General features: G+C 32.1%; 3 protein-coding genes across 3 annotated transcripts in view; all 3 read left to right on the top strand.

The window, feature by feature from the left end:
• LOC101499471 (uncharacterized) overlaps positions 1-2,022 on the top strand; it is a 2,520-nt gene extending 498 nt beyond the window's left edge. The window contains exons 2-3 of the mRNA XM_004494544.4: positions 67-142; positions 405-2,022. Coding sequence (XP_004494601.1) covers positions 67-142; positions 405-1,348 — 1,020 coding nt within the window. The 3' untranslated portion in view covers positions 1,349-2,022. The remainder of the gene's footprint in view (positions 1-66; positions 143-404) is intronic.
• Positions 2,023-2,461: 439 nt separating this feature from the next.
• Positions 2,462-7,366, top strand: LOC101498716 (uncharacterized). Its single transcript, XM_004494543.4, has 10 exons — positions 2,462-2,745; positions 3,030-3,149; positions 3,235-3,343; positions 4,566-4,817; positions 4,886-4,998; positions 5,184-5,248; positions 5,830-6,080; positions 6,149-6,305; positions 7,066-7,106; positions 7,215-7,366. Exons 1-10 carry the CDS (start codon positions 2,641-2,643, stop codon positions 7,328-7,330), a joined length of 1,329 nt encoding a protein of 442 aa, XP_004494600.1. The 5' UTR covers positions 2,462-2,640; the 3' UTR covers positions 7,331-7,366.
• A 5,171-nt stretch (positions 7,367-12,537) lies between these two features.
• On the top strand, positions 12,538-13,189 carry LOC101498375 (protein RALF-like 33). The gene has a single exon (XM_004494540.4). It carries the CDS (start codon positions 12,628-12,630, stop codon positions 13,009-13,011), a length of 384 nt encoding a protein of 127 aa, XP_004494597.1. The 5' UTR covers positions 12,538-12,627; the 3' UTR covers positions 13,012-13,189.
• The last annotated feature ends 1,066 nt before the right edge of the window (positions 13,190-14,255 follow it).

Below are 14,255 nucleotides of genomic sequence, written 5' to 3'. Positions count from 1 at the left end.
TAATTAACACCGTTTTACTCATCTCTTTAATTACTTCTAACTCTCTTAATCCTCTGTTTTTATCAGAGCTGTGTCTTAAAAGTCTCCATTCATTGTCAAGGTTGCATGAGGAAAGTCAAAAAAGTTCTCCAAAGCATAGATGGTAATTCATTAAGACTATATGAGACCTTTATTTTTCTGTACATGTGCGACATATGGTTAATTATATTAAGAATATAATTCATTTAGTTGAATAAATGATTAATATGATTTAAATTAATTATTTATTCAACTAAATTAAGTATAATTTGAAGTGAGATAATCGGGTGTTCATAAAACATATTTTTGATTGATGAATTATATTTTTAATTTATTTAGTTTGTTTTATGTTTTGACGATTCTTGTTAATAATTTCGTTAATTCAGGTGTCTATCACACAACAATTGATTTGAAGCAACAAAAAGTGGTAGTAATGGGAAACGTGGAAAGCGATATATTAATTAAGATACTAACACAAACGGGGAAACGCGCGGAGTTATGGCCAGATCAAACAGAACCAATAAAAAAGAAAAAGAAAAAGAAGAAGAAAAAGAAGAAACCAAAACCAGAGAACAGCACTAATCAAAGCAACATTGAGAAACAAAGCGACCAAGACAGCAGCGATGAAGGAAACCAAAGCGACGGCAACGAAAAAGAAACCGTTAAGGTTGTTCTTCAAGACATACCAAGAACCGAAGGTGGTGGTGGTGTTGGTGGGGGTGGTAATAGCAATTGCAATACTAATAACGTTGCAAAATTTGGTGAAGGATGGCCAACCGGTAGAGGCTGTGTACAATTTCATGAAGTAAAGCCGGAGGTGAGACATGTGGTGACTTTACCAGCCGGTAACCAGTTACCGGTTGCAGAGAAAAAAGTTACATTCGATGCGGCAAACGATTGTGGAGGCAAAAGGAATAATAGTTATTATAAGGGGCAAAAAGGGAATGATGGTGTAAATGTTACTTTCGAACAATCCGGTGATTGGAATCAGATGCATGGTTATGGGCCAGGTCCAGGATCAGTATCATTTATGGGCCCACCACCAAATGAGAGTCCACCACGGAATCAATACCCACCGCATTATCATCACGCTCACGCACCGGCATCTCCTCCTCCTCCTACGGTGTGTGGTGGAAGCTTTCACACGGCTTATCCTCCTTCCATGCGTGCATCGTATTATACGTCTTCACAACCGTATTCGTACGCTTGTGCGCATCAAAGTAATGATTCTGACTCGGAGTCTTATACTTATACTACTACATCATCACGCCGGTCAAGTTCATTTGAATTATTCAGTGATGAAAATCCTAATGCTTGTTCAGTCATGTGAAGCATTATATATCTATAAGCTGAATTGCAACTTCCATAACTAACTTTCTTTTGTAGTAATTTACTAGTTAGTTGGTAATTGGTAACGGAATTATATTAGCCATTGTTACTAATATTTATTTTAATTTTGCGTTCATTGTCGTAAACTTTTGGTTGGTAATTAAAGTAAGGTTTTGCTGTAAACTCACGACCATTGAAGATCATTTTTAACTTTATGAAAAAAGGTTACGTGGGTATATATAGTTCTTACGCGCACATAGTAATATTTTAGATGCGATGTATGGAATTTTAAACTATTATTATTATTATGTGAGGGGCAAAAGAAAAAAAGGATGCCACTAAGTATTGGATGCTCAAAATTCCCATTCTTGAAGTGGTCTTAAAAGAGATTTACACGTACAAATGTATCAAGTGTGCCACCAAGTCTTGGATATCTATTAGGAATCACTTTAAGTGCTTAATGTACGGAGGAGGTATGGCAAAAGGGTAAGACATTTAATTTGGGTAGATTTGGTATGGAGCTTGTGGTTAGTGAGAAATAGAATTTTATTTAAGGATCATGTGATGACTACTATGACTTATTCTTTTATTTGTATTGATGTGTTTGATAAATAGATTTTCTACAAAGCTTGTAATATAATCTTATTTTGTGTAATGTAATCTTATTTTATATTATGGATTCAAAGTATCTTTATAAACAATATAATTTTATTTAAAAAAAATGTTTAATGCCTAAATACTCAAAGAAGTACTTTTTAAAATTGATTTAATGTATATGATTTAAAATTGGAAGTGAATAATAATTTTGAAGTGTTGAATTGGAGAACATATTTATTAAGTTATTAAATAAAAATATATTAAAACATATTAATCTAAATATCCATAAAGTAAATCGTGGATTAAAGATACACTAAGTTTTTTTTATCAAAATTAAAAGTGTCATTAATGTTGTAAATAGTTTAAGTAAAAAAAAATGTTGTAAATGACATAAGAGGTAGTGAAAAAACATTTAGTTGTTAGTGTAAAAATGAACAAATACATCACAATTATTTATAAAATAACATTAGAAGTATTTACATTATTACATTTAGTTGATTGGGGATACAAATTAAATCTTTAGAAAAATGGAAAAAGAAAAGGGAAAAAGCAAGACTTTTTATTTTTGAAAAAAAAAAGTAATGAACGGTAGAGATTAAAATTGGTATCCGAATGCGTAACCATAATTTCCCCCTTCTTCTTCTTCCCGCCACGAGAGTTCCGTTCCAATCTCGCGTGTCATCAGCGTAGAATAGAATGGAGTTAACGTTGAGCGATAACTCTCTGAAAACCTTTGCACGATGCATCACGTGCCTCGCACGTATCGGCAACGAGCTCGCTATTCAAGCCTCTTCCTCTCAGGTAACGCTAACATTTACACTCTCACTCTGCAATTTCCCACTCTAAATTTCATTCAATGAAAAGCTGAACCATCTTGAGAATACTGAAATTACGATTTCTTATGGTGCTACTTTACTTATTGCGATAGACTTGTCTATTTATCGTCTTTTGCATATTTTTTTGTATCAATTTGAATTAGGGATTTGGAAGCATAATTTCATTAACTTGTATTTCAGAGAAAACATTGGAATATTTATTGCTGACTTGCAATAACTTTTTTTTGTTTTGCTTTTGATTCGTTACAGCTTCTTTTCCACACTATCAATTCATCACGATCTGCATATCAATCCATTACTTTCAAACCTAGCTTCTTTGACGTCTTCAAAGTTTCAAGTACTCCTCTACAATGTAGTGTGCTTCTGAAGGTTAGAATGGTCTTTTGTCAGTTTAGTTACTCCATTTTAAACGGGGTTTGCAAGTGAAAATTTGTCACTAATATACTTTGATTAGGCTGTTTGTTCTGTTCTTAGGACACCTATTGCAAATATTGATCATTTGACTGTGAAAATGCCTGATCCAGATGCTCCCAAAGTTCAGTGGATTCTAGATTGCTACAGTGGTAAGTTGCTTAGTTTAATAGAGCCTTTTATGGATAAACAACTTAGTTAAACACCTGTCATATAAGTGCTAGTGTATAAGCTATTTCAAATTTTCTATAAAAGATAAAACAAAGTCAATCTGCTTTCATATAAGTTATAAGTTGTTTTCATAAATTATCCTGGAAAGCTTATGGAAATACTTTGAAAACAACTTATGAGCTCTCCCAAATAGTTTCACAAGTGTTTATGCCAATAGGTAAGCTCAAGTAAGCCAATCCAAACTGGCCTTAAGTTCACAATCTCTAATAGTTGGCCAGTAATGTAAATATTATAGTATCACATCATGGGAGGCTAACCATTTACTTGTCTTTTTTACCAAGCTTGATTGTGTAGTTTGTTTTTGAATTGAAGCTTGTGACCCTTCCTACTTTGTAACCTGTTAGGCTTTGTTTGCGAGTTTAGAAGGGAGGGGAGGGCTTTGGGCGAGGATAATAGAGGGAAATAGAGAGAAACTTTCCATCTTATGTGAATCTATAGAGAATGATAAGAGAATGTTTATGATTCATATATTTTTAATTTTTAGAGTATTATAACAACATTGAAATGATTTGAAGAATTTATCTAATCCCTTCAAAATCCTCCTCCAATACATTTTTTGAGTTCCCCCAAATTAGGGGGATTTTGTATTAAGAAGAAAAACAAACTCCCTAAAACCCTCCCCTCCCAAAACTCTCATTTCTTCCATTTCCTCCTTCCTTTTTTCAAAACCATCCCCTCCCCTCCTAAACTCCCAAACATAGCCTTATGGAATTCAACCTGCCTGTAGAATTTAGATTCCGATAATATGGCCCTTTTTCTAAGTGGGCTAGGTGTAATACATTTATTTTTAGATTGGTATTGTATGACATGTCATAGTGAGATCCAATATTTTGGTAAGCTTCCTAGGGATCTATTGAAGCCCATGACTCAATGTAACACGGTCTGGCAAGTTTGAAATCTGTTGCATATGAAAGTTTTAAAACTGTGTGTAGTAGCAAATTTTTTCTTAAAATGAACTCAAGGTTAAGGGAATGTTAAACCATACCTGGACTGGGGTGTCTAGTAATACTGGTGGTTACTATGTAAATGATGTTAAGCATTTCTATCATCTAAGCTTCTATTTTATCACCACTCAACACTATATGTTTGTGTGTGTTTTGCCTGATTGTGAATTAAAAACAATTTTTTATTTATCAACTGCAGGTATGAGAAAAACCTATTGGATTACTTGCAATGTTGAACCTGACATACAACACTTGTCCCTTGATAGGCAAAAATTTCCCAGCAACTTTGTAGTGAGACCTCGAGATCTGAACAGGTTACTTGCTAATTTTCAGTCATCTCTTCAAGAAATCACTATCATTGCAACAGAACCTGCTTCTTTACCTCCTGATTCTGCAAATGAAATTGGTGGAAAGGCTGTTGAACTTCGTAGTTATATTGACCCAACCAAAGGTAATGAAGATGCTTTTCTTAGTTTCTCCATTGGCAGTATATTTATATGTACACAATTTTCATGGCAGACAATGATTCACTGCTACACACCCAACTGTGGATAGACCCTAAAGAGGAATTTTTGCAGTATGATCATACCGGGGACCCAGTAGATGTGACTTTCAGTGTAAAAGAACTGAAGGTACAAATGAATTTGGTTGCGGTAGAAAGTTTAACAACTTTGACAGAGATTGCAGTCAGCTGATATTTGGATTTTTATCATGTCATCTTCCATAATGTCTCTTATTCTTTGATTTATTTATTTCTCTCAATCTAATGCTAATTTCCTTTTATGAATGTACCCGACGTGTTATCATCAAACTGCAGGCATTTCTTTCATTTTGTGAGGGCTGTGAGATTGATATCCATTTACATTTTGAGAAAACTGGCGAGTAAGACGAACGTGAGCCCTATCTTTATCTTCTTTCCATACATGCTTATCAAACATATCCTATTAATGGTTCACAATATATGTATGTTGTGGATGACATAGTTTTAATTGGATAGTTGAGAGAAGATATAAATGAGAAGTTAGGGTTATGAAGACAAACCTTAGTACATGGTTTTCACCTAAGTAGAAGTAAAACAAAATATATTGAGTGCAAATTTAGGAAAGGACAGACAAATAAATGTTAACATAGAGCTGAAAATTGGAGAACAAACAATACCACAAATCTCAAATCATGAGTACCTTGGGTCCATTATTGAAAGTGACAGAGAGATAGAAGATGTTACCCATAAGGTCCAAGTAGTATAGTATGCATGAAATGTTGTATGGAACTGGATTTTGGGTGATAAAAAGAAAATAAGCAAGTAAGCTTAATGTTGCAGACTTGCAGAGATGCAAATGTTCCCATTGACGAGGGTTTTTTTGCAAGATAATGTTTGATTGTTTTGTTGCTGTATTTAATAGTTATGATGTCTTGTTACTTGTTAATCTTTATTCTTCAATGACATTGTGTGTTGCAAGCAGGCCAATTCTCATGGCACCTAAATTTGGTTTGGAAGATGGGTCCCACTCAAATTTTGATGCTACCCTTGTACTAGCAACCATGTTAACATCTCAGCTTCATGAAGGTGCTACATCAGAACCTCTAGTCGTGCCTAACAGAACGCATGCTCGAACTGGAGAAAGAAATGAATCTCCCTTGCAGCAAGAGAACTGCAGAACGAATGCATCTGAGCTTCCATCTGACCACACCCGTATTTGGTCAGACCTCTCAGGTAGTTTCAATATTGAGCTGTATAATTTAGCATTGATCTAAATTCTCAACAGCATTTCCATTTTGCAGCAACTGCAGTTAAAAATCTTAGTGCTTTGGAAGAAAGGCAAGCACAAGAAGAAACAACTTTGAATGATAATGAACAAATAGAAATTCAAAGGATTAGTACAGTGCGAATTTCAAGAGGAAATTCAGTTGCAGGAAATAATCCCATTGATTCCAGTTTGTATCCTTGATGTTACTGTTTGCCTCAATATGTTATCATTTCTAGCAAATGCCACATTTCTTACCATTTGTTTTCTGGTCAAACTCTTATAGAGCAGTTACAATGTATGCTTGCTCAAACCAGATCATAAAAATGAAGCCTTTTATTTGGATTATAAATGTTTCATTTTTGAATTCCTTTCATTTAAAGCACTTGCTAACTGCATTGTTAATGTGGCCGTCAAAAAAGGTATAGGATGTATGGACACTTCAATATATTATTTATACAGTTTTGGTCTCTTCAAAACTTCCTAAATTGTAGCATTTTATGATTACTTGTCATTTGTTTGTAAAAGAGTTTAATGGACATATTTTACATTGTCATCCAATGAGAAACCACTATTTTTCCATGCCATACCACAAATTTCAAAATATCCTTACAAAAGTGGGGTGATGTGGCAAAATAATGGATTTGATTGGATGCCGGTGTAGAACAGTTTTACATTGATGGTTTGTATCCTTTGAAATTTAAATCCTTTTTAAAATATCAATTTTATCTTTTGATGTAAATTTGGATTGTGTTAATTTTATAATAATCGTATATGTTGGATTGTAGTTGTGTTATGTCTTGTAATTTTAAAAATTGGTTGTGTCCTTGAGTCTTTGTTTTATCATGTGTCCTATTTTTTATCCCTGCAATTTAACTAGAAGGTTTTGTTGGGACTATGTTTGACATAGTTGTTGGATTAAATCTTTACCGGTTTACCTTGACTGGTATCTAGCCGCCAACCAACTGAAAATGATCATGTACAAGATCCTCAAGGTTAGTTATCCAGGCTGGTTAATGAGCTTGCATAAAGCTCTTAGTGTTCCATCAGTGACTGATATAATTTATGCATTTATCTTGATGTGTTGCCAAATAATGTTGCAGTGGTTTCACAACATCATCCTAGTAACTGGGTAGATGCTGAAGAGGATGACGATGATGATACAGATGAGGATGAGCAGTACATTCAGCCAACACCGCCATACTATGACGAGCAATAATTCAGAGGAATTCCATTGTAATGGCTCTTTATCTTGGTAAGTGCTCTGGCTGATTCTCATAAAATGATTTGTCTCTTGAAGCTTTCTGATTGTGGTCAGTAGCCCATCATCTAGAATTTCAAATTATTGAATAACCATGTATTGTTCATTTTCTTGTACTTGGCACATGCTATGTAATTAGGGGAGCATTTTGAAGATCTCGGTTATAACTTATTTGGCACATCTAATAATACAAGCACTAAAATTGGTTTTTGGATACACTTATAAATAGTTTGTTTCCAACTTATTTCTTTAGGTACCCAAATTAAACTCAAAATAGTTCAATGAATAAATCCTTAATTAATTTGTTTATTTAAATGTTCCTTAAGTACCATTTAGAAGTATGATTCTTCCTTTTGCAATTACATGGGTGTCTATATCAATATTAAATTTCTCTTGCCAAATATAATATTGTCGTATCTCTGTATCATATGCATCTTCCCTTATCCATGCACCACAAAATTGATTACAAAGTACACTCACTTGAATTGCATTGAAGAGTCTAAATAGGAAATTTTGAACTTATTAATTTACATTTCATCTTTAAATTTATATACAGAAAAAATATTGTTTGGAGGACTTTGCCTTTGGTTCTTATTGATAGTTAAAGGTATTCCATGAGAATAATAGTCTTTGTTTTACTAGTGGAAAACTATTCAATATTTTGAAAATGTAAAACTAAAAATTGATTCAAACTTCCAAAAAGGGTGACTTTTAACATGGACCGCTATTAAACTAGTCCATGATAGGCCAATTCACTTTTGACCATTAGATCAAGTAGGACCAGGATTCTATTATAGTCTGTCCACGCTATATCTTTTATCACACCCTCTTGAATCTTTCGTCCATGGGCTGCAAAATGGGGGCAGTGGAGAGAAGTGTCAGGCATCCATTTTTTATGGTTTGAAGTATTCGGTTGGTGAAGGAGGTAGCCATTGGTGATTACGAGGGAATGAATTTGATTCATTTGTCTTGGATGTTTCATGCTGCGATGTGCAAGTTGCAGCAAACACTCACCTGATTAATCCATGGCACTAAAAGTAATAACAAACTAACACGTAAAACCAACAAAAACAAGTTCTCTTTATAGTTGACAAATCTTCCCAGTTTCACTTAAAAAAGGGTATAAAGTAAAGAAAAACAAATGCCTATTGATTATTGTCACTGGTTCTGAAGACCCAATTGGAGAATTCAAGAAAGCTTGTTGCTGATGATTTAGAATTGTTTTCTGAAACCAGAAATATTCTATTTTTATAGTTTATTTTTTGAATTTAGAAAAGAAAATTAAGCATGAAACATTGTGTTTTCAGTTGTTATTTGGTTTCAGACTCACATCACAATCATGTGTTAGTGTTGTGCTATAAAGTTAGAATTTAAGAGCGAAAAAATCGTTTTTTGGTGGTATAGTGCAGAAATGGACTCAATTGGGAGTGGGGTTTTGCAGATTCTGGAAGTGGAATCTATTACTGGTTTCTCGGCGTTGTTTTTGGAATTTAACTGCTTACAAAGGCTATTGCTGTCTCATGGATGAAAGATTGAAGATAGTGTGAAAAAAAGATATAATGTAGACAAACAATAGAATCGGTGGTCCTACTTGATCTTATTTTTTTTTTTTTGGCAACAGCGTTGATCCTACTTGATCTAATGGTCAAAAGTGTACTCGTCTATTATGGACAAATGAAACACAGATGAACTGGAATAAAATATTAGCATTTCTTTGGTTGCTCAAAAATATATATTATATGCCATATCTCATGTTTCTGCTGCATCTTTTGCCAGCTAGTTTGGTTGACTATATGGAGGCAAGAGAACTAGTCTCGGACCACTAACCAGCCACCAAACCCATTCAGAAGGATAAGGAAGTAGCTAATAAATTATTTTACATTTGAATATCAGGATTTCCTGCAAGATTAGTGATATTTGTTCGACTAAATAAGACATTAAGACTTGTTCAGCGGGTTTATACCAAATTTCTGAAAGTCAATTTGAGATTGGTTTGCTGCATTCTAATTTTCCTCTGATATGAATATAGGTTTTTTCTTCTCAAAATCTTTCTGCATATATTAGGATGAGTTGCTCCTAGAAAATTATTGAATACTACTAATACCTTAATTCCAAAACTTTAGTTGTTTAAGCATTTTAGTTTTGTTTCAAAATCTTGAGTGATGTAGAAATTGAAGACATACTGTATTTGACCTTTTTCTTTTAAATAGATCCCTATAGTTTATAATTAACATCATTTGCTTTTACAAGATTACATATTTTGAGTCAATATATATTAGCCATAAACAAACTATATTTCTTTTGGAATGTGAGACTTAGTTGAATTGAGACACTGTAGGATTTAAGAAGTTCTAAAATTTGGCCGCCGACCCAGTCCCAATGTATAATAAATCAAAGTTTGGTGATTAAAAAATGATATAAAAAGTTATTAGACGTTTGTGTCATTGCGTAGTTTGTTAGATAGAGCGGACGCTTTCCTCAAATTATTATATTTTTAATAAGATAAGAAAAATAAGTTAGTAATTGCATTTGTTTGATGATTTCACCAGTTGGCAGCTGGAATTAGGAGAAGCTTTGGATGTTGGAACGCGTAAACACCGTCCAGAGAGATACTACGTAAATATGGGTCCCCTCCACTTCAACGCCCCTCCTCTCTCTTTTTTCTCCTTAATCCTCTAACTCCCAAAACTAAAGGTTAATTGTCCCTATATCTAACAAAAGTCTTATCTCAATGGCACCCGACAGAATATCCCGCATCTTTTTTCACTGTTTTCTCTGCCTATTCGGAAATATAAGTTAACAGATTTTTCTATCTTGTTTGGGAATGTGACTTGATTCATGTTAATTTAATAAATTAAATTTTAAAAGATACATTTGTTTTTATTTATTTTTATCGAATTGACTTTAATTAAGTCATTTGTCTTAACATAAAAGATCAAGAAAATTGTTCTGACAACTATTGTTGATCTTTGTTAGAGTTTCATATCTTTATAAACACTATTCAAAGTGAGTGGATCAACTATAAAGGTGATCTACAGTCTAGGCCACAATTCATTTATGAGTTACAAAATGGAAGCATACTCATCAGAAATTTTGTGTTTTGACAAGAGATTGATTACTTGAACGGGTAGAGAACTATTTCATTGAGTTGGATAGATTTTGATCAAACTCAATATTCGAAGTGATCAATTTCATTTAAATTTAAGTTGAAGTCGTACTTGATAATTTTACATAATCATATCACCAATGGATTGAGTTGGCAGGTCATAATTTTTTTGGGTTAAATAGACAAGTACCCTAAATATACTAATTAATGAAAAGTAGTATATTTATCACACTTAAAACTCAGAGTGAATATAAAACTAATATCATCAAAAACTAATCTTTTGCATGTTGTTGTGTTTAACAACTACTCCATGTGTAAAAGGAAAACAAACTCAGGAAGACAAAAGTCAACCTGGCAGAATGAAACTATACAAGAAGCTTTCTCTATTTAACAAACGCAACAAAGAGAATCTAAACAAAAAATAAAAACCAATATTACTACCGTCCCGAGAAAAGTATAAAATTATTTTTAATGCTCCACACGTTTTGCCTTCGTTATTTTTTTATTTAAATAAATATCAAACATACACATGAAAGTTCAAATTATGAAATTCAGGCTGTTGTACAAAATGAAATTATGGCGGATCAATTTCCCTTTTTAACACTTCTTTTTTAAAAGTTTTTTTTTTTTACCCAACTTGATGATAAAAAAATTTCAATCAATTCAGAAAAGGTCAATAAATTATTTTGTAGTTGGCTAACTAATTGAACATGTCAATAAACAGTACATTAAAGAATCCAATCTAATATACCCTTTAAAAAGTGAATAAAGCATCCTTAGGAGTTAATTCCAAAAAAGGAACTTAGAAATATGTCTGCGACATTAATCCGTAATGGACTTTGATCCATCCCATCGGTTATCATTCAAGTGTTTATTATTTTATAATCATCTTATTAATTATGAATTATCTATCTTCATTTAACAATAATTAATATCTATAGAATAATCAAAGTGAATTTATCTTCTCCTAATTAAATTTTTCTATGCGCCAAAGTAAGATATCAAACCGCTAGTCACTTGCTAAAAAGGCTTGGATCGGAAAACAATTTTAGTTTTACAAATAAATACTCATTTTAATCACAAATATAGATAAAAATTAAAATATATTTAATCTAAATTTGAAATCAAATATTGATTTATATTTATATTTGTGACTTGATTGAATATATTATTAATCAGATAAAATAATATATTTTTAGGTTTCTAGCAATATCTCTATAAGACCACTAATCACATCTAAATTATAAAATTATTTACATGAACATATCCATTTGTTATTGTGTAAAGTGGAGGGTGGGTGGAAGAAGCTTTTTAAAGAAAAGGAAATGCATTTTAAAAAGTCAAAAGTCCAGACTTTATTTCTCAAGTCTAAAATAAAATGTCCCTCCATAGTAAATATAATACTAGTTTTAATTACAATTATCCCTACCCTTTTTTGTGATAATTGTAATTTAGGGATAATTTCATAAATAATAAACTACTAAGATCCCCTGATATGGACTTATAAAATAATCCCTACCCTTTTTAATTACAATTATCACAAAAAAAAAAAAAAAAAAACAACAACAACAGTTATGTTATTCGAACATTAAAATATAAACATCATATATAATGCTAATAAATTTATCTCTAGGGTTTTTTATCTTTTACTACTAACTCATACCTCCAAAATACATACACAAAAACCGAATCACATTGTATTAAACATAAAAATAAAAATAAATAAATAAAAAAGCACAAAAATCAGTTCTCTTTTAATGAAATAGTGGAAAAAACGTGGTTTACTCAAGAAAAAAAAGGAAAAAACGTGGTTTACTCTATTTTTGTTTTAACAAACATTTAAAGCTATACTTAAGTCTTCCTTTTGTCCTTTTAAAATGCGTTGATAATTAAATTGACACTGAAAGCAAAAAGTAAACAGTGAAACGTATCTAACCCCAAGTTAGGTTCAAAATACAACTGTCCAAATGGTAAGAAAATGGCATTTCCGTAAATAAAATGAACTCGAGTGTCATTGTTGAAACATAAACCTTTTAAACATGAAGTTAATGCTCTCTCGATCCTTTATTAACCCATTCTCTTGCAAAACCAAAAAACCAACCATTCATAATTTTCATTTCAAAAACTTCACAAAGATTCACCAAAATCAATGGCTTCAAACTTGAATTCACTTTCTCGATTCTTCATCTTGATTTGTGTTACCCTTATGATGGTGATGTTGAGTTCATCACCGACAGTAGTGGATGCAGGAGGATTAGAACAACTTGGAATGGAATGGATTCACCAAACTAAAACAATCTGCGAAGGTTCAATCGCTGATTGCATGTTACAACAAGGTGAAGAAGAGTTTGAGTTCGATAACGAAATCAATCGGCGCATTTTAGCAACAACTAAGTACATCAGCTATGGTGCGCTTCAGAGGAACACTGTCCCCTGTTCTCGTCGCGGTGCTTCTTACTACAATTGCCGACCCGGTGCTCAGGCCAACCCTTACACTCGTGGATGCAGTGCTATTACGAGGTGCAGGAGTTAAATTTTTAATTGTTCTTATTTTTTTATTTTTTCTTTTTGGTAAAAAATATTATTAATTATTGTGTTTGCTTGTGCATTTTTATACATTATGATAAGATTGGATGTTAATCCATTTATTTATTGGTCACCGTTGTGATTTGTGGCTCTTTTTATCAATATACTGTGCTATTACTTGTTAATTAATCTTATTAATATTAAGATTGTTTATATTATATGATTTCATAATTGCTATACTTAAAAAAATTGGTAAAGTAAATAATTTTTATTAATTTTTGTAATACTAATATAATCATTTTATGACTGTGTTTATTTGAACTCAATGTAGAAAACGGGATTATACTCCTCAAGTAAAATTGTAGATAGTTTTTGGATTTTAATCGGTGATCAATTGGATGTTACTGCAAAACTATATCCTAATATTTTCTGGATATATAAATTTTATGTTAAAAATAAAATATAATTACGATTATAAAGAAATATAATTAAAATCACTTTTTTTCTTTTATTATTATCATTTTCATTAGTATCAAATAAAATTATTAATATTATTATTAACGTTATTACGCGTTCTGTCCAGCTGTGTATGCCAGCCCAGCGTGTTGGTGTATGTGTATTGTGTTGTCGTATTCCTGATTGAATGAATAATTGAATGTATGTGATTCAATCTATATAGTTTTTTTTTTTACCGTTTCTTTCAGATCTTATCCTATACATTTTTTATTTTTTTTCTCTTCAAATGTGGAGGATTGGATTTCCAAATTCAATTTCAAATATAGTTCCCTTTACCTTAATTTGTTTAACGGTTAAATGCTTTTCTTTATGTGTCGGCTTAAGCATAATGCTTTGCTTTCCATGCTTGCTTAAATAATATATATGTGTGTATATAGACAATGCGTGTTTTACGATATTTTGTTGGATGAAGAAGGAAAGAAAAAAAAAAGGTTGGTTTCGAAGGATTGCGAATTCGATTAGTTTTTGGTTTCTTTCCTTGATGCTTTGCTTTACATGCTATGTGAGTGAATAGATAAATCAAAATTGACTAAATAAGGTAACCGTGGGATTTGGATTAAATTGTGGAAAAATCACGTTAAGCATAGTTGTTAATGAGATTGGACGGTTAATATGAGATTGAACGGCTAAAATTATACAATATCAACTTAAACGATTTAGTCGTTAATTTAATATCTCTCATTTGAGTTATTAAACTATAGGAGATAGTTACTACCCCAAACCTAAATCCGGAAG

The sequence above is a fragment of the Cicer arietinum genome, chromosome 3, assembly GCF_000331145.2.
Source record: "Cicer arietinum cultivar CDC Frontier isolate Library 1 chromosome 3, Cicar.CDCFrontier_v2.0, whole genome shotgun sequence".
NCBI classification, from domain to species: Eukaryota; Viridiplantae; Streptophyta; class Magnoliopsida; order Fabales; family Fabaceae; genus Cicer; species Cicer arietinum.
This window is presented reverse-complemented; position numbering and strand designations above follow the sequence as displayed.